General features: G+C 42.0%; 1 protein-coding gene across 9 annotated transcripts in view; it reads right to left on the bottom strand.

The window, feature by feature from the left end:
* Positions 1-5529: 5529 nt before the first annotated feature.
* The window catches only part of AGPAT3 (1-acylglycerol-3-phosphate O-acyltransferase 3), a 94084-nt gene continuing 71979 nt past the window's right edge, over positions 5530-27634 (bottom strand). For 8 of the 9 annotated variants that reach the window (XM_037376717.1, XM_037376709.1, XM_037376711.1 and 5 more), the window contains 8 exons: positions 23098-23324; positions 18532-18701; positions 18171-18332; positions 15335-15488; positions 14776-14878; positions 11573-11648; positions 9230-9428; positions 5530-8610 (listed from right to left, as the gene is read on the bottom strand). In XM_037376717.1, coding sequence (XP_037232614.1) covers positions 8522-8610; positions 9230-9428; positions 11573-11648; positions 14776-14878; positions 15335-15488; positions 18171-18332; positions 18532-18701; positions 23098-23275 — 1131 coding nt within the window. In that variant the 5' untranslated portion in view covers positions 23276-23324 and the 3' untranslated portion in view covers positions 5530-8521. Of the gene's footprint in view, positions 8611-9229; positions 9429-11572; positions 11649-14775; positions 14879-15334; positions 15489-18170; positions 18333-18531; positions 18702-23097; positions 23325-23699; positions 23799-27634 lie in introns of those variants that run through there. The other variant, XM_037376716.1, reaches the window with a different exon arrangement.

Genomic DNA, 27634 nt, shown 5'->3' with positions numbered 1-27634 from the left:
CTGCCCCATTAACCTGCCCTTGTCCACTCAGCCCACTGCCAGCTGCTTTGCTTGTCCAGTACGTGTAGTTGTGATGTCTGACACGGACTGGTTCAAAAAGAGAATGCAGTTTAGGGAAGAGGACTTGCAGAAGGGCAGGCGGATAGGCAATGACAGAAGACAGATCTCTCTGAGGAAAAGAATTAACAGGAACGTCTCTGCTGTAGCGCATGGCAAGACAACAGACATTCAGGAACAGAGCTCTGCCATCAGCTGGGGCTTTGCTTTTCATGGCTTGGCTTTTGCATGCATGTAACTAAGGGTAAGACCACCTTAACCAAATGAATTCTTTGTTATGCTGCACTGATAAAAACTTCAACCCATATTTTTCACCTTAAAGCTGAAAAAAATAGTCCTGAAACAGAGCATAAATATTTCCAGATCAAAAGCATTGGCCTCTAAAAATGAGTTATGGATATGAGGAGATTCAATGGAGAGATAAGAAAACCTGCATTTATGCAAACTAGGAAGTAACAGGAAAGAGGTTTCTACTTGTGTACTCATAGAACCAGAGCCCATCCTCTCCACAAAAAAGGTCTGCCCCTCGAGTGACGCATGGTGCAGCTGATGTGTCATCTTAAGGCAGCTCAGCACAACCTAAACTATTCAAAGGAGCAAAGGATCAGGGAAGGGAAAACAGGAGAAACCAAGAACTCTGTGCTTGCAGTCTAGCAAAAAGATGACAGAGGAACGTGGTATTATCACACATCTGTCATTTGTTATGGGCATAAGTGTCCTGAAGAGCTGATGTCTTCTGGGACCGAGCATGTACAGAGGCAGGCCGGGGGTATACTAGAGGCAAAAACTGTAGAGATCTGCTTCTGTGGGGCAGCTTTCTGATAAAGGTATGGGGAAGGGAGCAACAACGCCAAGTGATCTTCCAGTGGGTCTTGCTTTCAGGTGGAAGTGTATGAGCTGAGGAAGGGGAGAGGTCTTCATCTTCCAGTGAAACACAGAAACTTAGAAGATGTCAGATTTGAAAAACTGGTTTTAATCTACAGCATCTATCCATATAGCCAGCTTACCCTGCTGGAGTCTCAGCTTCTCAGATCATACAGCTTTGGGTTTACTTTGGTGGATTCTCAGGAAAGGAACATCCTTCCCCTCACCCCAGTCATTTGGAGGAGCCATGTAAAACTTTTATGTACTGCTTCTATAAATGCTACAGTGATGCACTGTCCTGCCACAGCTCTCCATGATGGGCTTAGTGCAGGGAACGGCAGAGGGTTAAAATTTTCTTTACCTGCAGCCCCGACATAATGATCCACCCAGGTTACTGCTGCAGACACATGGATCAGTCTGCAGGACTGAGACCAAAAAGCATGAATGGAAATAAAACCACCAAAGCAAAAAGAAAAATAGCCCTTAGTACATATTTAGGTACAAAACCCAGAGTAGCAAATGGGAAAAGGATGCAGATCTCCCAGTCGTTTAAATTTCTTGATTCAAACTGCATTTTCTTTAAGTGCTGAAGCTGCTAACCGGCATAACCAGGCCTCAGGCCTTGCATAGCCCTAATCCAAGGCCGGTTTAAAACCCAGTCAAGTTAATCAGTAGGAGAATAGAAAAGCAATAGATGATCAATTTGTTTACGCAGGTGCTTTCTGAAATGCAGACAGCTTTAGAAAAATTAATATAGATGAACAGGCATTGCTTGTTCAAAGACTTAAGTGTGCTTGAAGGATTGTGTGAGTTAAAGCAGGCAGAAAGAAGATCGTGATCTGAGGACGACCCCGAAACCAAGGCAGAGACTGGAACAAATAGATGAATCAACAGGGACAGGATCGGGTGATGGATTCCAGAGCTGGTAAGACCAAAGGAAACTCCTAAAAACCTTGGACACTGACTAATGATCTGATCAGTGTATCTAAGCTGTGCTGCATCTCTTTGTACTCGGCCAACTACCGAGGTGGTGGCCCAGCCCTGAGTTGTGATTAAAGCAAGCTAGGGGTACCCACATCTGTGTGAAATCCTCCTTTAACAGTTACATTATCAGCTACTTTCTCAGTAATATCACCAAAACCAGACACCGGGCAGTCATCCATTTTCATTCAAGCACAATTAAAAAACCCTCTATGCCAGCATATTATGTACAAAATCATGTACAGTTAAAATAAGCAACTGAAAGCATGAATGAAATTCTTAATATACAGTACTTTTACACAGCCAAAGCTATTTTATTTTACAAGATGAGTTTTTTGCGTTAATCTTTTTCTGAAAGCCCAGTAAAAACAGCGTGAACTAAAGCAAAATTTAAGAGACAACTTACAAAGTAATATTTGCATAGCACTGTAAATCTGCGTATTTGTTTGGGCACAGTACTTAGTAGAAACTACAGCAGGTGACAGGGTTGGGTCTTCTTAATAGCTTCTTATTTTTAACCAGATTGATGCACCTCTTCTGAACGTCATAAAATCAAGTGTAGGAAATAACTGTAAAAATGTACAAAAATATATACACATGCACAGTAAATGCATACCCTGTATTACAGTTTTATTACTTGTTAGATTTGGCTAATAATGATCATCTAGTACTTACAAACTTGTCATTTGGAGGGAAGTGTAACAAATCAATCAGGTTAAGAACGGTGTTTTCTCAGAGAGGTTTTCATTAAAGCTACAGTACTTGCTGGTGATCTTTAGGAGTGAGCGACATGCCAGCTGACACTGGCTGCCTGGTGTTCAGGCAAGTAGCATTCACTTGTCACAAGGTACAGCTCTGACAAAGCTGAAGCAAAATAATACAAAGGGATGCGGCTTGGCTCTCTGCACAGATGCACATGCACATAATAAAGGAGCTCCACAGAACCAGTTCATCCTTAGGGGAAAAAAGTAATTCATTCCTGATTAGCCTCTGCTGCCCACTCTTCCTCCCTTTGCAAATTAGATTTTAGTGTGACTAGTAAATTAGTGTGTGTTCCTTGAAAATGCACAGTGGCCAAAATAAAAATAATCAAAGGAAAGAAAGAAAACCTATGTAAGACTGCAAATTGGTGGTGGTAGCCCTCACGCTAAAGAATACTTCCAATTTATGTCTTAGAAGTCCTATTATAATCTGGTTTCTGCTAAAGTGTCTATCTTTAAAGTAATTTCATCTTCGAAAGATAAGATACTGCTTCTGCTAACGTAAAGCTTTGTAGAAGTAGACAATCAGCTGCACTCAAGTACTCTCAACAGTGAAAGTGCACAAATTCATTTTCTTCACAGTTTCAAAACCCAAGGAATGGCTTGTAACTGCAGGTATCACATTTTAAGAAATACAGGCAGCTTTCCATAAACCTAGAGAGGCTGAGGACAAGAGAAACGTGACATGTTTGTCTTACAGATGCCAATCCACTGTCTCCCCAATTCCGAAGTATGAAATACTTTCCTGACATTTTCTGGTGGCTACTAAATGTGGTGCAGACCCTGTAACACTGACTTCCAGGACGTCTTCCCTCAAAACCACAGCAAGTAAAAAAACCCAAAACCAACAATCCGCAAGGCTTTTGATGCAGAGATTGCCGAGACAATCAGATAAACGCAGTCTTTGAGATAAACAGGGGGAAGCCTGGCCGAGTAAGAGCTGCTAACTGTAACAAGCCCTTAAAACAAATTCTGACCCCGCGTGGCAAGGACTACCTTGCAAGTTGTCACAGGGAGGTTTCACATTCATATTAGAGTCTGAGTTTGCCTACTCACGTTACACACATCTCTGGTTTGCAAAGCTCCTGGCAATCACTCAATTTTCTCAGGACAAGAATTTGGCCAGACCTGTTGGTGTTCTTCCTCCTTCCAGCGATGCACTTTGCAGTGTTCCACCTTCCTTCAGCGACACACCTTGCAGCTCTCAGCACAGCTGCCACCTGCTTCAAATCCCGGCTTCCCCCAGCACTGGCAGCACTGGAGCAGCCCATTACAGTCAACAGTTTCAGAAATACAGAAGCAAGTAGCTGTGGCAAACCAGCTCAAAGTACAAATTCAGCATTACCATTATAGGGATGGGTTTCTTTCTACAGGCATAAACCAGAACGTGTAGTAATCATCTGCTGCGAACCAGGAACTTCACACCAAGAAACGTAAGCTCTCGGGCATCTAGGAGATGCTGAGTTACGCTGTTGCATTTGATTTTCAAAGGAAATGTAGGAATGGATTCTTCACTCTTATCTGCATTGGCCTCCAGCATCTGAATGCAACACTTGGGCGAGGTCTGTCCAATCTTGGCCTTACGACTTCTTAATACACACTTTTCCAAGATGCCAAAACAGGTGAATGTTACCTGCCTTCAATCCAAAATGCTCTGTGTAGTGTGAACTCAGCATTATTAAAAGCTTCCAGCCCTATGTTTCTTTAATCAAAACGTACATGAAGCAAAACCAGGTTTTGGGTTAGTCCCCGTCAGAAGCTGTACCTTTAGCAATTATCTGAGGTGCAGTAACCTCTGCTTGGTAGTTACTCCAGCTATTAGCAAAGACCTTGTCCCAGCTCTCTTCTAACACTGGTATCATCAATCCAGAGGGACCAGTTACTAGGTAGTGAAGGCCTATGTGAGGAGGCCTGGGAAGGACTTCTCTTTCCCAATAAAAGTTTTGCTCTGAAGCAGCAAAGCTGCACTATCACCTACCGCAGCTTAAACACAAGCGTGTCACTTCAGACCTACTGAGCACATCAACCAGCGCCAAAATGCAGGAGGAAAAAAAACCTCAGTTATGTGAGGGAATTTCTATAGGACTGGTTGAACTGGAAAGCTCCAAGTTCCAGCTAAGAGGTCATAACGGAACCATCTGCAGAAAACAGAGGCAAGCAAATACACAGACATCAGTGACGGAGACAAGTGGCATCGTGTGGAAGTTAGCAGACACACTCACTTCTGTGGATACTAGGCAATTAGGACAAAGGTAATAGTCATACTCATTGGTCAGCAATTAAGTGTAGAGCCCTTCGAGATAAATTAAAGCAGAACAAAGGAACATTGCCCATGCTCTTTGTGCCAGAGACAGGTATTTTGCTCAGTGATGCAAAGTCAATTGCAAGAGCAGATTCAGCCCACAATGAGCAATAGAGAACTGTAATCCCTACTGAGCCAAGACTTCTGGATACCAGTTATCCAGCCATTCTTCAGCATCAGCTTCTTGTGCCTTCCTAACTGAAGGATGCCACAACGCCAGCAGTCTCCAAGCTCTCTCACCATGTTCTTAAGACAGCTCAACGCGATGCTACCTTGGAACTGCAAATCCCACTTTGAGAGCAACTTCTTTGTTCTTCACAACAATGACAAGTGCTGCCAAGGCTAAGAGCAAAGCATCTGTCCATAACAGTCTGAGAACCGTTTATCTTTGGAGTCAATGCTGAACTCCATGGCAGTCAGTTTGCAAGTCCATACTGGAGAAAATTGGTGTTTAGTCTAAACAATCAAGCAATAAATGAAAGTTTTGAAAGGTGGAGAGAGAAAATGCTCCTACAGTTTCAAGTTTATTAAACCTAGCATGGCTGTAAAAGCAAAAGACGAAAATAATGATATATTTTTGTTTATTATTGCTCTTAAAAGGGCTTGGTAGTCAAATATACAAGCTATGTTCTATTAAACCAGAAGAAAATAAGATATAAAATCTATGCTCACTTTTCCAATCCAAGCCACCTAATAATCTTCATTAGTGACAATAATTTCAGCTATTTCCAGTCATTTTAATTTATACATACTCTGTGTTATGTGTGCACGCATGTGTGTATAAAACCCCCTATTTGAGGGGATAAAATGCAAAATGAAGATATTTGTGTTGGTTTTGTACTGTTTTGTGCATTGCTGTATATTTCAGGTTTCCAAATAGTTACTGATATGTCTGTTTAGAAGAGCAAAATTTAAGTAACTGATGATGTATTTATTATATTTTCAAAAAGAAAGCATGACCAGTAAGTTATGAAGAGAAAATATGAAATGTTGATTATTCTCCCCTTGCTGTACATGCACTAATCCCATGATTCCAAATAGGGAGTTACATGCACTAAGAGGAGAAAATTCCATAGAGAGAAATCCTTTCACAATCTCCCCTCTTCTCAGCATTAAAGGATCTATTTTGTGAAATTCTTGTCATGCCCATTAATATACCGCTCAAAATGTAGGTATAAAACATAGTCAATGGTCAGCCTGCTTTGCAAGCCTCACTCTGCTAAGCCAGTACAATTTATACATGCTCAACATCATCTTCAGAAAGCAAGTATACAGCATTTGTAACATCCTTCTAAGAAGCGAGAATTACATCCATTACTGAATTACATAAGAAAAAAAGAATAAAGAAAAGAAAGAAAAGCCCATTGCTTTTAGTCCTCCGGTTAAAAAACAGGGAAAAGTCAGTTACCTTTATCAGCATTTGGAAATCTAACCATATTTAAAGACAGAGTAGCACAGAAAAATCCAGTAAGGAAAAGAGAGTCACGGCTGGGCTCTGTTCTTAATTCCCAAAGCATATTATTCCAAATTCCACTAACATTAACAACAGTTTTGCATCCCCTATCTTAGGGGAGATTTCTTGAGGGGACAAAGATGACGTACTAATGCTGGGGCTAGGGGTACAATGATTTGGTGAGGATGAGTCTAACAGGAATCAGACAACATAGGTCATCCTTCAAATCCTGTTGTTGAAAAGACCACAAATAAAAATCAAGCGCATGACAGAACAGTGAATAATGACCCCAAGTAAAATATTTTTCTAAGTTACAAAATTGCTCTTCCAGTGTTTGAAAGCAGAAAAACCTGTGGGAGAAGAGGTTACATTCCAACAGTTAGAATAGCTCCGAGAAGAAGGTAAATTATTACTCTCTTATCTTGGTTACTAGAGCGAAGATTAAAATAACGACCAGTGCTTTGATAAGGTCTGCTCTTTACAAAAGTGAGCTAAATACTCTAGTTGCAGCTGGGTTAAAAATACAGACCCCAAGGGTCAGCTTCTGCCCTCAGCTGTAGATCTGCAGCCCATTTCACCAACTTCTGAGTGTAGCCAAATGCAGATTGTGGCCTTCAGACTTGAACATACAGATAGTTCCCCTCTCTTTGCAAATAATTCTCCAGCTATGCATACGGCAATAATCTACAAAAATCTCAGAATGTGTGTTTGTAAAAGAGGAAAGAGGGAAAAAGAAAGAAAAAAAAAAGAAAAAAAACCCAGAGAGGTACAGCCATTATTCTGATCTCTAATTTCAGTGAAAAAAACCAAAAGGTCAACAAGCAAAACTAAAGATATTTAAAATCCCTGAAGAGACCCCGTACTCTTTCTAATGCTTTACAGCACAGCTCACCTTGCAATATACTTCACATTAACATCTAAAGCACGACTAAGTAGAAAGTGCAGCACACCCTGTTATTACAGCACACAGGGTAAGATCCTGGCCCCATTTGAGTCAACGTCAAAACTCTCATTACATGTTCAACAGATGCCAGTATTTGAAACTGATCACTACAGACCTCTCCTGTTCAAAGTTTTGTAAAAGATGTTTTGAAAATTATTGCGCCTGTTTCTGCTGCTGCCTTCCAGTTTACTGAGAGAGGTTGGCTGAACTGGACTTCGGTGATGAGAGATGAGAACAGAAATAAAAAGAGAAAACATCAGGACAATTGGATAAATTTCCTTCTTTGCACAACTCCAAATCGCACAGTCACCATTAATTCAGAAAACAAAACAGGCCCAAACAGATTCATAATTATCATACATGTATGATGTGAAACAGGGAAAACAACACTCAAGACTGAAGTACTATTTTGAAATTAAACAGCCTTGAGCAGTTAACAGGAGAAATGGTGAGAATTTTATACTGTTTTAATACTAGTGGATCTGTTCTATGGTATGTGCCGATCAATAACACACTGCTTCCAAACTCCGCTATCCATTCTCTCACATCACGGAAGTTTTAAGACATTGCCTGAAAATAAAAAGTATCAGTGTAACATACAAATAGGATTTCCTCTGTAGCCATGACAACACAACCTTTCCAAAATGACTCTAACCCAACGAACATCTGTCAGTTAATTTAAGAAGGGTTGGTTTTTTTTTCTGGCTTATTAATAAAAAAAGTTGGAAATCAACAAACATTACGTTGGCTTTAGCAAGAGGAAACATTCAATGGCTCCTGTTGTAAAAGTGAGTGTAGTGCTCTTGACAGAAACCAGTGTATTCAGTCATCTGAAGATGCATGTGGCCATGGCCAATGCCCTCTTTTCTCCCCCCCACCCCCAAGTCCCCCAACAAATCAAGAAAAATTAGTTGTTTCTTCCACCCCAACCCAGATTTTCTCCCATAGTTTGACTACAGTAATCCTTAAACAGCCAGAAAGTTGATGTGTTCTCTTCAGTTGATGCCTCCAACTTCTTCATTCTTGGCTCAAGTTTTATTCATTAATATTAGTCATCAGTTATTAAGAAAAAGATAGTTTCTAAGTGTTTGTTGTCATTTTTTAACTGAAGTTAATTGGATACCATAGTCTGGTTACATGTGCTGAACTGCAGCCGTCAGTTATTCCTTTTTCTTGAATTCTTGGTTGCCGTAGCTGGAGCCTTTTTCTATTTCAGTTACTCCTATCAGTCTACGAACTCCAAAGGAAGCTTTAAAACACAACAGAGAAACGGGAGGCATATTAAAACCAGTTCAAGGATTTAGGAAGTTACATTTAAACACACAAGCAGAGCCAACATGAGTTAACCCAATCCTGAAGACACTAGTGACTACAGACCAACAGTGTGCTGTATAGGACTGTACATGGATCACAGGTCAGACCCCACTAAAAAAGGACAATCCAGATTTAAATATGTAATTAATGCTTCTATGATGATTAACACAACAAGTAGTATCAATACTGAAGCATAACCCCTCCACCCTCCTTTGGGTTTTGGGTGGGACTTTTTGTTCGGGTTTTTGGTGGGGGTTGGGGGGGTTTGTTTGTGTTTTTTTATTCACAGACAAGGTGTGCAGTAGAAGTACTTTCTCCTTCAGGCACCATAATAGGCTACAAGAATCACTTGCTATTGATTGCTATACATATTTCCTACAACATGAAGGCAAGCCTGCCTGGATTAAAGCTTTTGAAATAATAAAAATGCTATACAATATAAAGACTACAGAGCAAGCTCCAAGTACTCTTCTGCAAGCCCCATTCCTATCAATTAATACACAGAACTTAGTTACATGCTGCTCTGGGCATAGCATCTTCTCTGTTTTTATTACCTGCTCCAACAAGTCCCAGGAATGCGAGGATAAGGAGAGGTGATCCACTTGCAAAAACTCCAAAGCCAAATGTGAAGAGAGGAGAGAGGAGAACTGTGGCCCAAAAAAGGAAGTTTAGGAGAGTCCATGGTCTCCTAGGAGGTTTAAACTGCTGGCCAGGAAATATGCCTTCCTGATTATACATCTCTTGCAAAGCATCCTGGGAGAAAGAGAAGACAGAAGAAAACTGGTTCATAATGCTAGCACCAAGCAATCCAAGGCTAGTCAATTCCAGGACAACACCAAGGACAGTACCTGTGGCAAATACCTATTAAGAGCACGCAGCATCCATCTCCATCTGCTGTCATTTATTTGAATTTGAACATTTCTGTTGACTGCCGAGACTACCGCATTAGCCCTTTGAAGGCAATCTTGGCCACCATCAGAAACTGAAACCATATCAGCCTCTCCACTACCAAATACCTTCATCTCTTCTCTTAATTGCTTTGGAATTCAGGGCAGTGTCAGGCCAGAGGCCGGTTCAGACACCACCCGCCTCTCTGCTGGATGCTTTTTCTTTTCGTTTTTACTTCCAGAAAGGTCAGCATGATTTAGCGAAGCACAGCAGAAAAATGCTGTATATACAGCCAGAAAAGGAAGGCAAAGCACAAGCTAACCAGCAAAGACAGCACTATGCCAGCCATTACCCCAAAATGTCAACAAAGCAGCCGCATCCTCAGCTGTGCCTGCAGAGCGATGCAATCATGAAACATCGCTCAAAGGAACAGCAGGCCCACAGTTTTCCCTCAGTTTGTAAGAATATTCTGTAAGGTTTCCAAACTATTACTGAGGATGGCTGAAGTTTGGCTATTATTTTTCCCCACTTCAGCTGTTTTTCTTTTAGCTTCCCTTACAAAGGGCTAAGACCTGCAAGGTGTTGCCAATAACACAGCCTTCTGAGGACACACCCTCTGTGGGGGAAGAGCACTTTAAGGATTCCAGTTACAACATACTGCTGCCACCATAAGATCAATATATAAAACATCCACAGATGCAAGTAATGCCTCCCCGGCCAACACCTCACACCAAAGCTGAACGGAGGTACAGCCAACGAAGCCCTCCATCTGCAGAGCAGACCACTCTGCCTGAGGAATGGCACCAAGTGAAGGGAATGCTCTGTGCTGCATCTGCTTAGCTCTGCATTTACTGTGTAACAGAGCAAAGATCGCCCCTGTAACATACACCTTAAGGTCTGCTCCTCCAGCCGGGCCATGTCAGAAGGAATTCCTGCATCTAAGGGCCTTTTCACAAGGGAATTACATGATGGCACATCCCTGACAGCAGGAGGTGGGACTCAAGGATCCCACATTTATTTAAGCTCTCTAATCCCATATTATGCTGACCCACAAGCTAGTTTGATACGTTTACTAATGGGAGGTGGGAAGAGATGATGATAGTTACTGCTCTTTGTAAGATAACTGACCTCCCCTTAATTGAATTAGACTTAGGTATTCAAACAAATTAGGTTAAAATTAACAAAGCAAAGCTCAGAACTGCTGCATACCTACAGACTAAGCCTAAACTTGACAATGCTGCAGCACAGTTGAAGTTTCTGTGCTCCTCTGTTTTCCCACGAAGATAAGCGACACAAAACCCAAGATGCATATCTCAAGTTCAACAATCCACCGATTAGGGTTGGGCAACATTACAGTTCTCCCCCCCCACCCCCCGAATTGTTAAATCTGTGGTCAAGAAATTAACCATCTAAGGTGAAGAAAGAAAAGACACGGAAAAGCTTTGAGCTGTTTGAAGGCATGCTGGCTATGTGCTACACCAGTCCCTGGCAGCAGATCCCAGGGACTGTCTGTACCATGTCACACACCACTGCAGAGGTATTACCAGGAGGCAGAAGGAAAGTGACAGTGGAAGAAATAAAAGCAAAAGACAACTGCAGCTAAGAGCCAGGACTGGCTGTCCCTGACAGACAGTTGTCACTCTTGAGTGCCTAAAAACATCCATAGGAAAAACAGAGCTTTTAGAAATGTATGACAGAGACCTAAGAGCTGAAGAATGTAGAGAGAGAGTGGATTGCTATTAGTCTTCTGCAACTCAGGCATATCTCTGAATTTTGTTGTGCTTCCCAGCAATTTAAGACCTACTTACTAGTCAGCCCTCCATGGCCAAGGGCCTCTTCTGTACTGCTTCTTCCAGCAGTTTGAGGGATGGCTGCCTAATTATACATAATATTTCCATCTCTCCTCTTCACCCAGTGGAATAGTATGCATTACTCAGTGCCTTAATACGCTATTCCTGTAAAGTCCCGAAAGAGAGAAAAGCAAAGAAAAGCAAAGCAAAGCTGTTTACCTTTTCCTGGTAAAGCTTATGAAGCCAGTTTGCAGCTTCCTTTTCATCTTGAGGGATATCTTCCAGAGGAAATCTCCTAGTATAGTAGAGAGATTAAAAAAGGAAACAAAAAGACCACCAAAAAAAAAGAATTAATGGACAGCCCAGGTATTTGATGTTAGACCTCTACTAGAGAAGATCTTCCATTCAGTGAAGGACATAAACTACAGGTAATACTGTCACTGATGGCAGAGGTCCCAAATACAGAGAAGAACTGGGACTTAAGAGAACACCCGATTCTCCACCTAAAACCTCAGATTCCTAAGATGGAATAAACTGTACAAGCTCCTATCAGTTTCACAGCACATTAGCAAAACAAGCATCTCCCATTCAAACACTGTTCTCCTTTCACCAGGTCTGCCACTGGTTGATTCCCAGTGAGCTGAGACTGAGGCACCCAAAGCTGGGAAAAGACAAGCAAGTGGTAAACCCCAGGACAATTGTTTGTTACATTTTGTTAGTGGAAACCCCATTTTGGAAGGCATGGGAGGGGTGATGAAAAGTTCACTTTGTACCAACTCTAAGGGAAAGGTCTGTGACTGCACGCCTCTCTCCTTCCTCTCCAGCCCTCCAGACTGAGGCATGCAGTTCTGGGTGCATACAAAAATTATGCCCAGCTCCAGGTACTGACCTGACCTCACCGAGAACAGGCACCTTTTAAGAGCCTCCTCCTAGTGGTGAAGAGCCAACCATTTTCCTGCATTCTTTTCTTTTTTGAGATAGGCCACTAACACGCTCACAAATGTATTGTCTCCTTTCTCTGTGGCACACATCTCAGTCCTGGATTAATTCAGAAATAAGTTGCTCAGTTTGTAGAGGGTAGGCACACACCTTGCCCTCAGCTTGAACATATTTTGGCAACACTTGGACTGTAGCAGGGCCCTCTAACAGCAATGCGCTAAGAACAGATGAGTGACCTCTGGAAGGGCTCTAGGCACAGCGATCCCAGATACAACTGACTCGCTCCTGTTCAACCAGGTAATATACTTCAACAGGATGAACTAAAGCCTTCGAGTCTACAGCAGCAGTGGGAAGATACTCAAGCACACTTCTAATAATTTCTGCATCCCATAAAAGATTTGAACACCAGATTTTACAGATTTACTATCATTAGATCTAACAGGAAGAGCTGCTCAATTAATGCATATAATGCTCAATAAAAGCTCAGTAAAAAGTAATTTGCCGAAAGCTTTCTGGTAAAATGTATTGCTATCAGTGTATTGCTGTCACCGCTAGAGGGTACTCACAGCAATAACATTTGGTGGTTTAACCGATTATTTCCTCTGGAGCCAGGTCAGGAGAAAGACTGGATCCTCTGCAGAAAGCTAATCTTCTTACCTCTGCGCAGGTGATTGCATACACATGTACCAAGAACAAAAGCTTACGGGCTTTCTTTCTCTGGGCTAATCTAAGTCTGCTGGTACATGATGGATATATGTTCAATTTTCAACAAACAGACTGTTAAAAAGTTCCTTTATTCTCATAGCTTGCCCTCCAACACAGAGAAAAAGCTTCAAGTGTAGAAAAGCATCTTGAGAACATTGATTCACTCCAAAAACATATTTAAAATCATCTAAATTATCTGAACATAGCCATTAGTTTAATCGAGTACCATTAGTAATTGTACCTGGCAACATCATCCTCAACAGAATTTTATGAACTCAAACCTATTCTAACAACTATTAAAAAGTACATTTCTCTCCTTTCCTCCCACTACCACACCAACAAATAAAACCAACTTGCACGTCCATTAGCAAGACATAAGATATTTAACTGAATGCAACCACTCTTCAATGTATAATTACGCAGATTGTACATCCATGCATGCATACCCCAGATCTAGCTAGACATGCCACATGCCTCTGCCATCAGTATGGAATCACAGCTGGCAACTAACGGCCTGACCAGCGGTTTTGCTAGCTGCTATGCTGTCTGTAAATAATCAAAATGAAACCCCTTGCAAATGAGTGACCCGATCTCTCTCCCCATCACCTCCACAGCCTTCTTTCCAACCAAAAGACTAAAACGTGGAAGTTGCAGTATCGGAGAACAGAACTGGAACGTATGTCCTTCCCCATCAGGGCTGCAGCACTCTGCCTCCGCTGGCACAGCATTACTTCCACAGAATTGTTGCTGCTACACCTTGACAGAATGGATAATTGGTCTGATTCCCCACAAAGTCCTTCACCATTGGAGGCTCTGGTAAGACACACCTGCTTTCATTAGGACTATGTACAGAGTCAGTGTTGTGCATCTGCAACACACAGACCCGAGGCCAGAGGAGAAAGGTGTGGGGGGAAGTAGCAAGGCTTTTTTTTGTTTTTCTTTTGAAAACCAAACATCAGCCTCATTGCCAGCATGTAGCAATGTTTTCTAAAGTGTGGGTAAAGTCCCCAGAGAAGCAGAAATTAACTGTCAGAACAACTGTGGAAAGAACCACCAGGACAATTGTCAGGCCCAAACATAAGAGACAAAAAAGAAAATTCAGGCAGAAAGGGCTGGTAGTTTTTATGATCACAAGGAAGCCTTGAAAGCAGAAGGCAAGGAGAAAACAAGAAAAAGCAAGCATGTGTACATGCTGCATGGAGTTAGGTGTTAGCAGTTACTCCTTCAGGCAGAAGAGTAACGAGGAACATGAGGAATGTCCCACCTCATTCATACAATGTCTGAATTTCAGTATTATTTAACTTCTAATTAGCTCACCAAACTGTGAGAGAAGGACAGAAACTAGCACGCTATGGTGCTTTACACTGTTTACTACAAGAAACTACAGAAGTTGGACAGGCTATTTATACTATGCATATGCTTGCAGGGACTGGGAAGGGGGCAGAACAGTTGGTTTTCTGTTCCCAGCAGAGAAGGGGAAAAGGCAGACAAGTGTCCTCACTGCACAGAAGAGGGAAACCCTGGAACGACAGTGTGGTCACACGCAGGCTGAAAAGCCTGTCCAGTGATCTGACTCGCTGGGTGGTTATGATGGGATCTCACACAAAAGCCAGCTGAAGCAGGGGGGAACAGGGGGGTCTCTGTGGCCTGTAGAGAAACTTGAAGGACAAGGAAAAGGGGACTACAGGAAAGGACATTTCCCTGTAAAATCTGAATACACTGAATACACGCAGCCAAAGCATACATCTTAGGGCTCACCTCCATCATTATATGCTCACCTTACACACATATCTGCTTCATATTTCTTTCCATAAAGAATTCCTAATAAAGACGGGTTCTTGTTTCCTCTGAAATTAAGTGTTACATCATACACTGCTGAAACTGTTGCAAAAAAGAAAATATGGCTGTTATAGCAGCAATTCCAGCAACTGTGCTGCTGGCATCCTTGCGTTGGCAACAGAGCCTTCTGCAAGCCTTGCGTTAATGATGTCAGGTGGCAGAGTCTTTCACTACTTTGTGTTTACATGTCGTATTTATCTGTATCGGCCACCTGACATTCCCATCTACATAGCATGTGTGTTATCAAAACACAAGACAACTTGATGAACTAACTAAGCAACAATGACATACATGAAAGGTTTATTTTTTTTTTTTAAGACCGGTATCAGAACGATGTGGCAATTTACAAATTAACGGTTAACATGCTGAATGCTTATTACTGCCAACTCAGTAATTGTAATGGACATAATGAACAGAGTATACTACACTGTACTACACAGAGTATACTAAACAACACATTACAATTAATGCAAAGAACAAGTAGCAGCTTGCCCATACCTGTTCCCCTGAGACACTGGACAGCAGTGGTGAAACCTTTGGTTCTGGGCAACAGGTGGTATTTCAGTTTAGGCAACCCCTTGGATTCAGCTACCTCCATACTGATACGATGTTTGGTCTCTGTAAAGCGAGTTCCTTCACAGTACAGGAGAAACTAATACGAGACAAAAGGCAAACCCAACGATATCTTGAGATCAAAAGGAACCAAGCAGAATACTGAAAAGTTGTGTAAGATAAACATACACCCATGCATGCACACACACTTCAACTGTCTAATTTGTTTATCAAGTATTAGGCATAAGCATCACCTCAAAACTCATTTACAATTCTATTTAATTTTAACAACATCAGTACCAAATTTAAGGCGCAAAGAGTCCAAATGGTTATACCCGAAACATTTACTTAAAGAAAAAAAACCCTGAAAGCTTTGGCTGGCTGGTGATAAGACTACTCTAACAAATCATAAAAAGCAGTCCAAATGTCAGTACATGACCACTTTTGGAAAAAACATATTAATCATTAGCTACCTCATTTAAAATTTGTACTGTACCACCTGAATTACCCGTCTGCAGAGAGAATTGTCTGAAAGCTTTTCTGTTTGTGGCTTTTTTTGTTTGGGTGGGGTTTTTTTGGTGGTGGGGTTTTTTTGCATTTGTATCAGTTGTGTTCATAAAAAATGGTGCCTTTCCCTGAAACTTTTACCTTGTTTATCTTGTAGTATCTGTGGTATCCTGAGTAACTATTAAAGACTTAAATCCTCCCATACTGACTTCAAGCAGTATAAAACATCGATCTGCCCTTCTCCCGCCTCTCTATCACCTCTGCTCTAGTTAAGAGGGAGACCAGAAGCAATACAAAGCCAAAAGGAGAAAATGATTTTCTGTTTATCTCATGCCTTTCTGAAAGGTGGACATCATTCCCATTGTGCCAGCAAGGGAAATATTGCTGCATTTGAACACACAAACCTCTGCATCCCAGGCAAGCAATGGAGGGGGAGAAGGGCAGGCCGCTAATACTCTCAGTATCGTGCAACGCTGCAACATTGCAATTCAAAAGAAAGACTTATCGAAAGCATTGCTGCACGTGTGCTATTTGTCAGTACTGCAGATGCTTGAGTTTTTCTCTATAGTGTATCCACATGCTGTGCGCCACAAAAGTTAAATGAATGTTAAAACCACAAAGCCATAGACACAAGAGTTAGACCTGCCAGAGTGCAGTGAGAGAATAGGAACTGGTCCTGCAACCTTCATTTGGCCCTTTCATTAGGAAAGGGCACATTCATTAGGAAAACCTGACCAACCACCACCATCAAGTGGCAAGGACAGCACAAGGTACAGAGTGTAACACGGCAATCACAACCCCAGTCTGCAACGCAAGCTCTCCTCAACCCCAGTCTGCAACGCAAGCTCTCCTCTATACCAAATTCTCACCGCTCTTCAACTCAACGGTGCAGTGATCCTTCTGGACCAAGTATGCGAGCAAGGTACAGACGGCACTGCAACGCACGTGTGAGAAAGACCTCAAGATGAAAGGTTGTGCAAGCAGCTCTAATTGTTGCATTTGGAATGCACAAAAATTAGGAAATTGATTTACTCAAGTCAATTTTAATCATGATCTAAATTACCAAGCAGAAAGTCTTGATTTAAATAATCAATGCTGACTACATTTTGCATTTCTATTTTCTGGGTTTTTTTCCCCAGAGACTAGTCCTTCATCCTCAATCGTAGAATCATTAAGAAGTACAGAACTGCAACCAAAGTACAATCTTGAGATTTTTTTAATTGGTAGGGTTTTTTCTTTTCCAACGCTAATCAGGAGGATATGTTAAATGTAAGTCCTATCTATATATTCAAGCAATTAAGTAGTTTAAAATACATTCTCCAAATTCTTATTTTTTATACCCTTGTAATGATAGAAAGTCACAAATTATATGTTCACAATGTACTAGTTAAGGCTTAGGCTTAATATTTCACTATTAATCTTAACAAGCTGTACTAGATAATATTGAAAAATCAATTAAAATACACAAAAAGCCTCTTAAAATGTTTTATGAGCCAAATAACTGCATGTTACATGCGCTGCTATAAAAGCAAACCAATAAATTCATCAAAATATTTGCATTCAAAGCTAGAAGAAGTTTAATAGGTTGGTTATACTGCTGTGTTGCTGCAGTAAAACCTAACAACATTGCACATTATGAAACATAGATGTTTCACCCTTGACTTCAAAAAACGTCAAAATAAAAAACGACAAAAGCAGATGTAAGCTTGCCATGTGTTCTCATAGAGACTTTTTGGAAAACCAGTAACTTCACAGATGAATGAACATATTAACAAGAAATTCCTATAAAAATCCATGGTCTGTGCATCTCCCCCCCCCCCCCCCAAAATTCACCGACTTCTCCAGAAGAGACTTTTTTGTTTATGTGTCTTTTTAGCCTACCTCAGAAAATGTAGGTTAAGGTTATATAGATTTAGTGGTCAAATATAGAATGTTGATTTTTTTTTTTTTTTTTAAGGTAAAATAAGTTCAGACAATATTAACAAGTATTGCACAAAAGCCCAATATATCAGTTATGGTCAAGCATTTGATTATCTATGCAAGCTTCTAAATTGTTTCCCAAATGGCCTCCCTTACCAACAGGCAAACAGAGCAATACTTTACCAGCACATCCCAAAAGATCTCCTTAAACAGAGCTCAGTTTTTTGCTTGACAACACTTGAAAGAAATCGTAAGCAGACCTCCTCCTGGTACATAAGACTAGAGTACCACATGAGTACCTCCATCACAATTTCACTTGTAGCAGTCGATACTAGAGGAGGAAATCCACACTTACCCACATATATTCAGGATAATCAGCTAAACGTTTTAATCCTTCAATAACTGTATCTCTGTCTTCTTCCCATTTCCTTTTGCAGAAAACAATCTCAAGGAAGTACCACGTCCAGCCAATTAGAGGCACATATAGTAGCTCTCTCTTAGCAAGAACTTTGGAACTCTTGGAGAAAAACAAAAACAACAATCCAAACACGTCATTTGCTGATTTGTACAAGATCAAACAAAGACATTAAAGTTAAAATGACAAAGAGTTGATCGAGTTCTGACTGGAAACTCAAATGCAAAGAAATTGTATATGCATGAGTTTTAAATAGACCTGTTCTCCTCCAGTGAAGGGAATGCTCATGGTCCCCACGTACCCCTAGCACGCCAAAGCGCTCTGTCATAGTCCAGCCACACAAGAAGTCAATTTCAAAGTTGTGATTCAAGATGATGATGACGTGTTCTTTCCCAAAGGTGTTCACCGTGGCCTCATCTGAGAACAAGGTGCACTCTGTGCCTGACCACCATTCCAGCAGCATTACCAACTCTAACAAACATGAAGACAGAGAGAAGTTAAGGGTGCCACTTAAAGCATTTCACCTCCAGCCCCATTCAGTGCCTAGTCTCTTCTGACTACCAACAACACTGTCACTTTTTCAATCCAACCAAGTAAAGGTGAAATGATGGGTATAGACCAGACCACATCACCATCCCTAAGCAGTACTTCAGGCACTAGATACGTGCATTATGGATATTTTTACCAGTGACGAGTTTGGGCATCATATTACAAATACGAACTGGAAAAAAACCCAGAACTTTGTGCCTGTAAACAGACAGTTGAGCGTTGATTGCTCCACTAAATGAGTACCATTTCTCCCAGGTGGAATACAAATTATGCATAGATGCAGCCTAATGTTTTTACTCAACATGAAACAAGCTTTATGGGGTAAACAGACCAATAAAAGGCTTTTAAAGGGATACAGTGCCATAGATCTTCTGCAACAGATTTTAATATTAGAACACAGGACTCTAATTGTTCTGTATTATGGTCATCAACACAGAGTCGGAAGCAGCAGAGAATTGAGCTAATTTATCAAAATACCTGGGCAAAGACAAGAATGGTAAACTGTGTCCTTTCACCGCAAAAGAAAGAACAAGCCCTTTCCTCTCTGTCTTCTCCAGCTTTTCAATATCCTAGCGTGTCTCTTACTTCACCCTGAACATTTCCTTCATTACCCTCTCTTATTTTCCACCTCCCCTTTTTTCATCTTAAGAAAATCCTTCCACTTAAATTCAACACGCACTGAATGTAGTTGCTATGGTTAGCCTATTTCTCTCTTTTCAGTGCAACAAGACAGATGGAAGACATTGCTTGTATTATAGGACAACTATAAAAGGTATGAAAATAGTTCATTCTCCCAGTAGGAAGATTTGTTTCCATGCAAACTGTAGCCATTGGTATTTCCTCATTTCAATGAGATATGGATGCAGTCAAAATCTGGTTGCACAAATATGGCAATTAAAAAGTCCAACTCTTCTTACATTACTACAACAAACTTGTAGAGTCAAAACTGGAAGGCACTCCCGCGGTTCTCTACATTGGGCTCTGTCAAGTTTCAGTTTCCCGTTGGGAGACTGTGGTTTTGCAAAATGGGGCAGCGCCTTCCAGCACAAGGACTTCTGATCGGTGGGATCACAACAGGGTAATCTATCCATACTGCTAAGTAAGAGTCCAATTTTGCACCACATCAGAGAGAAGGCAAATAGTATTTGGGTGAATGATATGGAAAATCAGTCCTGGTCTCCTGAAGATACATAGCTTTTCTAGCACTAGTTTTTTCACTTGTATTCCCCATGTGACCACTTAACCCCAGCTTATTCCCCTCTTTAATTTTCAAGATTCATTCATTTGGAGGCATGACAAAGTTATGCTGCTTGCTGATCAAGACAGCATAACCCTGTCAACTGGAAATACAGCAGAGGAAAGACAGAATAATAGTTTGTATCAACTACAGATTTCTATCATTGCTTTCCAGCTCTTGTGTCCTTTGCAAATGATGTGGATCACTCTCCTTTCTTGCCCTGGTCATCCTGGCTCAGTAAAAGGGGAAAGAGGACACCAAGAATGTCTCCAGTTGAGAGCTATGCTCTTCCAAGTCAGTGGCCAGGAGAATGAAGTAGCGGTACCAAACACAGTGTGGTTCTTTGTGGTTTTCCCTTTCCGTTGTTGTCTACGTACCAAGGAGGAGCATCTCCAGTGCCTGCTACAGTTGCTGCATTTTCTTACCAAAAATTAAATAAAATGGGTGTGTTCCTTCTTCAAAAGTCAAGAAAAGAATTCTGCAGAGGCAGGTGTGGATGACTTTCTGCAGAGCCCTTCTTGTACCATTCACTCTAAAGTAGTGGAAGAAGCTTTGCTGAGAGATTTGCCAGGGTTCATACTGAGAAATGAGGGTTGATGAGCCAGAGAATTCATACAAGGAAACAGATTGTCCTTTACAAGTGTACTGATAGATGATGTAATTATAACCAGGAGTGGGTTCATTTCCTTTTTTTTTTTGTGTGTGTGGGTTACAGCTATTTTGCATGGCACCAATCCTGCCAATGCTACAGCAAGACCATCCTTCTGAACGAAGGGATGGTAACACTTGCACTGCTTGGGATACTTCCAGTAGAGGACAAGCAACACCTTTGCTACAAGAAACTCCCTCCTGCAGCCAGGGTTCCCACATGCCAAAGCAGGGCGGCTTAGGGCCTCCCAAACCACCCAGAAAACAAAGCAAGAGGCACAGCACACCTCTCAGTTTCAAGTACTAACATGAGAGATTATTTTTGCAACTGGACTAAACCAAATGCGCCGTGCTCTCCAAAGGCATGAATCATCTGAAAGGAGCTGACATAGGAGAGCTTGAAGTGCAGACTACCCATCACAAATCTGACGCACTGCAAAGGGTTTTACACTGAGGCCAGAGCCCAGCAGACCTCTTTACCACAAACACTGGATAGGGTCTATCTCTTCCCCTCCTGAAGCTGTGCTTTATGTATCTGAGAAGAGATACTTTAAGAATAGAGGCTGGTTTTCAGTGGGCTATAGTACGCAGCCAGATACACAATCACCTGTGTATCTACCCCTGCACACCAATCCTCTGCTGGACAGGCAGAGCAGCTTCTGCTACAGACAGCTCTGACATGAACACCCTCAGCCTAAAACTAAACAGCTTGGAGGAAGCAAGCAAAACACAGCATCCAGAACAGAACACCAACCTACAGGTTCATTGCCAAAAGGCTTCCACATAATGAAATATATTTCATTATGAATGGCAACACATGAACTGCTGCATTAACACAGCTTACTTAATTCGTTATAAATCACAATTGAAGTGCATATTCTGTCAGCTCTTCCATCGCAGGCCATCAGCACTCTGCAATCCCACAGAACATTTACATTAATTTTCGTAGCTTAATTTCTCAGTAATTTCATTTATAATAGGCTATACATGAGGAATTATCCTAGGTACAGGCCAATTATTTACTCAGCTTCTCCAAACCTTTTTGAACAATAGCATAGGTTGTTTCTAGCATATAGAAGATAACAGCATTTAAAACGTAATTTTTCCATGTACAATGCTAACCTGTAGAAATCAAGGGTCTGAACCTACAAGCCTTACAGGCACAAGCAGCTCACCTGCTCAGAAAAGCCAGACTATTAGTGCAACAATAGTTTTCAGCATGACATCGGATTCTACATTATTAAAACACATTAAAAAATTCCTGTAAGTAAAAAAAAAAAAATAAATAATCCCATATAGCCCCAACTCCCTTCAACCAAGCTAATTTTGAAGTTTCTACTTGTAAGTTCTCCCATTACCTTTTCTCCTGAACAGTTTGTCTGCCACACTCTAATTTCCTTTCTCCTGTGCTACTCAGACAACGTTCTCAATAGGTACGACAAAAAGCACAGGAAGGACAACAAGCTTTAAAAAAAATAAACTAGATTCTTTGGAGGGTTTTTGTTGGTAGTACTTCATATCGATGATTTAAGAAATGTGGGTGCCTGTTAGTGGACTGCCTAACTGTAATTTAAGTACTTATTCAGGTGACTCATTTACTCGAAGTGGGAGTTGGATGCTGAGCTGAGCACTAAGGTAAGTGGTCATGCATTCCGGGAGGGGATGGAGAATGGAAACAAGTTAGATGATTCACTGCTGAAACAGGAGGTGACATTTGGACTAAGGGACCTTCTAAACATTCATTTTGGAAATCTAATCCCCTGTTAAACTGTGTGAGGAGAAGAAAAAAAAAGTGATCCACACAGAGGAGGTTTTGCAAAGGTCTGAAAGAAAAAGCAAAGCAGCTGCACCCACTGTAGAGAAGGAAAGAGCGACAAATTACTCACAAAAGGAGACACCGACGCCAGAGATGTACACTGTAGGGCATAACAGGACTCTGAAGTTGACACACAGTTCAGGCATCTACACTAGATACTTCCCGCATATGTCTTTCTCTGCAGAGGACACAGTTTACTTGGGCTCTTAAGTGGTAAATATTGCACATACGCTTAATACCTGAAGGAGTCTGTGAATTCCCCTTTCCCCATCACTTAGTACAGGCTCTGATACCAGATGAAGATGGTATTGAGACAGGATCTGCAATTCCTACCAGTCAAGTAAGGCTGGGGAGAAGCTTTATTTCCTACGTTTTTGAATAACGGAGTGACAATACTTATCAGTCCGTTGACTTTTGTATGTTTTCCCAGTATTTCAGAGAAGATGGCTGCTTTGAACTGCTCTGAGTATATCTAACTTACCATTCCTCTCTAACTCATGTAACTGTGTGTATATAAATACTTGTGTATATATGGGTTTTTTCTTTTAACAGAAGGAGAAACAAAGAACACTCCCCTTCCCATTTCCAGCCCTCACATCCCCTTCAAGCATACTCACGGCTCCAAAGCGAATAGGCAAGGCGACAGTTTACTCGGCGATAAAACTGCTTGTTTATGGGCCAGAGGACTAGTGTGCATAGTTGAATGAAGTTAATGATCAGTCCACTCACAACAAAGACAAACCCAATGAGGAGGTGAACTATGAACTGGGTCTTCAGAAAGGCAATGAAGCCCATGATAACCACTCAGAAGCGTGTGCAAGGGCCGTCACTCAGAATAACCGTCCTGAAAGAGAAAGAAAAGAATCAAATGGAGAACGGATTTACAAGCCCTGAGGAAGAGCAAAGCAAAAGCCCTGAAACAGTCCATGCAACTTCAGCAACAGGAACCCAACCCAATAAACACCCAGCTCTCTAAGTGTGCCTTATTCAGGTTACACAATATTCACAATATTCAAAATACGAACAAGCCTGCCTTATTCAACACAATAAACCACTGATGGTGCAAAAAATTTCCCAAAATAGGAAGGAATCATTATTTACAATTTACAGCTCACTAAGAAGATTACTGTTTGCCAAAGATGCCATCTCACACCTCTCTTCAAACAAAGATCATATAACTGGACTTAATGCTGGGAAGAACACAGAACCCTGCACTCACAGTGAAGCAGTCGAGCCCTGATCAGTAAACAAGCTGCACAGTGACTGCCGTCCCTTCAGGGGTTGCTGTCCCTGAACTGCAACAGGAGCTTCAGCCCCCCCCCGCACCCAATAAATGGCATGCCGAGCCTCTGGAGCTGCATAAATGACCCAATGCCTTTCTGGCCTGCCTTCAAAGGCACCGCTCTGTACATAGCTCCCCCCAACAAGCACCAAGAGAGGGCTGCTGGGGGCTACAGGGACTTGGTTACACATTTGCTTTGACTGGAACAGTACAGCAGTCAGTCCAGGGAGCAGGCTCTTCATTGTGAATTTTTTTTCACTGGGGAGCAGTGCATTCTGGAATGAAAAGAGCAGGGCTGGTCACACGGGGCATCACTTTGGCAAACACTAAGGCATGGAAATGGAAATTAGGTATTCTCACATCCAAAACCCGTGCTGGAGCAAGTTTAATAACTTCTCGCTTTGGTATATTTGATCATGGAAATGTGGCTTGACAGTTACGGGCGGGGGAAGTAAAAATAGTAGAAAAATCTTAGGCTTCGTAGCAGGGCAAAACTGATCTGAAGAGGGCTTTGGTGAAGAATCTTGATTCCACTGAAATTGCCAAAACACTTAACTCTGAACATGTGCCATATCTATACCAGGTGCAGAAAGACAGGTGACATCTGAACCAGCAGAAAGCCACAGTAGCTTAGAGAGTCAAATCTGATCCAATACGAATGCTGCCAGTACAACGTTAACCCAATAAAATGTCTTTACCAAGCCACCAGACTGAGTTTATTTCAATCCCTGTGTTATCTGGCACTGGCCTTTTTGACCTCTTGGGTACTAGAAGCCCTACAACTAGGCCAACCAGGCTGTCAAACCACAGCCTCAATGTCTCACCCAATAAAACCAGAAGCATGACCCTGACTTTCTGCCACAGACAAAGCTTCCTGCCAGTATTTATGCTTAGCTATTACAAGGGTTGCAAATGACCAGACCAACCAGCAGATGGGAACAAATACTTTTTAACAAGTCAAGCATCCACAGGTCATGCAGAAGTTCCAGATGCCTGAAAATAAAAGTACTGTCAGCTGTGAGGAACCAAACCATTTTCATTTGCCGCATGCTCAGTATAGTGCTATTTATACAACTCAACAATTTCCCTTGTGAAAGCTTGTTTTCTACCGTCTCTTCTGCAAATCAGGTACTGCCTTTCAAGGCACAGAGCGTCTAGCTTTTGCACAATCAAAATCTAGTTGCATCATTAGTAAATCTACCACTTCAGAAGCACATTACAGATGGGGAAAAAAAAGGCCCCGTTTCAATTACAAACAGTATTGTGCCTACCACAGAGCAATGCAAGCTGAATAAGCTATTATTGAAGCTCATGATGAATCATCTACTCTCAGTGTTTTCCTGTAAGAATGGAAGAAACTTCTTCCACTAACAAATTACTTTAAGAAGAGTTGTTGGGAAGCATAGACTTGTGTTTAAAATGAAGCAAGTGGAGCCCTCCTTCCTCTCCCCTCCCCAAAGGGTTGTAGGGTACAGCTACCTCTCACAGCTGGAACACCGCACCAGTGTTCAGATGTACCATTTGGGAGATGGCCATGGTATTCGGTGTTTGACTCCCTAACACAGCAGTGGGCTCATTGATCTTTTCCATTGGCATGTTCTGTTAAGTACCACCAAACATTAAACACCGAGTTCTTCACTTGCAAGATCAGAGTCATTCTCTTCACCTGGTCTCTCTCAAAACACAGTTCAAACATACTAGAAAATAACAATCTCCCTCTTTGTGGCACCCCCACCCCCCTACCTATTTTTGAATCCCTACTTGCCTTCTCTACAGCCATGTGCAAGCAGCTTTGCTGATGACCATACTTAACACAGTCATTAGACTTACTGCCTTTCAGTGCACAGCTTGCCCCCTTCCAGACAACAGCCTAAGAACCGTACAAATGGCACGAGGAAAAATAGAAATGTCAAGTATTATCCTCAAATAAAATAGTTTGGCTCCACTTCCATAGCCTCTTTGCTTTAAGCGAAGTCTGGAGCATTTGTCCCTTACATTAAGAGCATTGTTGTATCACAGACCCAAAGAGACACATCCCCTTTTACCAAGGCTGGACACACTGCAGCATCTTGCTTCTACAGCTCTACACGTGGAAAACAGAATTTATCATTCTTCTGCCAGTGGCCTGCCCAAGAGTCTTGCTCTGGTGGGATTCCAGAGCTGCATGACACAGCACAGCCGCTCAGGCACCTGGGCTCACTGCACTCCTATGCATCTGGGGACTGCAAGCCTTACTGGTATTGATTGAAACAGGGTAAAGAGAACAGCAGTCAAGGAATAGCTGGTTCCTCTCCAGCACCTTGTGAGGACAGCATTTGCCAGATTGCTCCATAAAGCACAGCTGGTTTCCTTGCACTTCCTCTTTAAATGGACAGGGATCAACTAAAAAATAGGTTAGTCATCTTGTCTGATCCTTCCAGTTTCAATGCTGGATACAGAATCTGCCAGTCTCCCTTTTGCTAATCCCTCACTTAATTGTATTTGACTTCTAAGATAATTAGAAGTTAATCTTAACCCAGGAATTCTTTACTTTTCTGCATTCCTGCCCAGGTAGGACAGGCAGGCAATTCAAGGACAGGCCAAGAGGTAAAGGGTGGTCCAGCAGCTGTTTTGTTGAATCCTACAGTCAGGCTGGGGAAATCAGTGTTTGCTGGAACAAGGAGAAGCAACATTCTGCATCTGACACATATGTTAAGATCAGCTAAGTGAAGTGTCTAGGAAGTAAATATCTGCCCTAGTTTAAGACAGCAAGTCTCAGCACTATTCATTTTTTCTTGTTTAAAGTATACGGGTATCATGTGCTTATTCAAAGACCTGCTGGTAAAATCTGTTTTTTCTCCCTTTTTTTCCTAAAGCACCTTGTAACTTCACAACATTGACCTTTGACCACAAAACCTCCATTTCCTCCTGTGCAGCCACACTGAGAACTGCAGACAACTTCAGTCCTCTCCCTGCTTTCACATCCTCACCAAGTGCCTGCTTTCCACAGCCACGCTGCAGGACAGCAGTAGCGTAAAGCCCAGCTCAAACCAAACCGCACACTTCCATTGCCTTTTAGCGCCTTACCTCGCAGGCTTGTTTGACTTTCATAAAGTCAGAGACTGCTCCCCATAGTATTGATTTTTATCTTCTCTGATGAAAAAGTTCTTAAGTGCGCTGCATCCTTCTGGGCTCCCTCCCTGGTTTATACACCTCTCAAGTAAAGGACAAGGAGGCAGAGATCCAATGGCTTTCTTGATGTGGTGGTTTGACTTGGCTGAACCCCCAGGTGCCCACCAAAGCCCCTCTATCACTCCCCTCCTCAACTGCAGGGGAAAGAAAATACAATGAAAGGCTCATGGGTCAAGAGAAGGACAGGGAGATCACAGCAACTAGAGTCACAGGCAAAACAGACTCAACTTGAGGAAAAATTAATTTATTACCAACCAAATCAGAGTAGGGTAATGAGAAAAATAACCCAAATCTTAAAACACCTTACCTCCACCCCTCCCTTCTTCCCAGGCTCGGCTTCACTCCAGATTTTTCTCTACCTCCTCCCCTCCAGCAGCACAGGAGGATGGGGAACAGGGGTTGCAGTCAATTCATCACACATCGTTCCTGCTGCTCCTTCGTCCTCAGGGGGAGGACTCCTCACACTCTTCCCCTGCTCCAGCATGGGGTACCACCCATGGGAAAGTTTTCCATTAACTTCTCAGACATTCCCACAGACTACAGTTCCTCACAAACTGCTCCAGAAGGGGTCCCTTCCATGGAGCGCAGTCCTTCAAGAGCAGACTGCTCTGGCATGGGTCCCTCCCAGGGTCACAAATCCTGCCAGCAAACCTGCTCCAGTGTGGGCTCTCTACTGGGTCACAGACTCCTTTGGGTGCAAC

The sequence above is a fragment of the Falco rusticolus genome, chromosome 2, assembly GCF_015220075.1.
Source record: "Falco rusticolus isolate bFalRus1 chromosome 2, bFalRus1.pri, whole genome shotgun sequence".
NCBI classification, from domain to species: Eukaryota; Metazoa; Chordata; class Aves; order Falconiformes; family Falconidae; genus Falco; species Falco rusticolus.
This window is presented reverse-complemented; position numbering and strand designations above follow the sequence as displayed.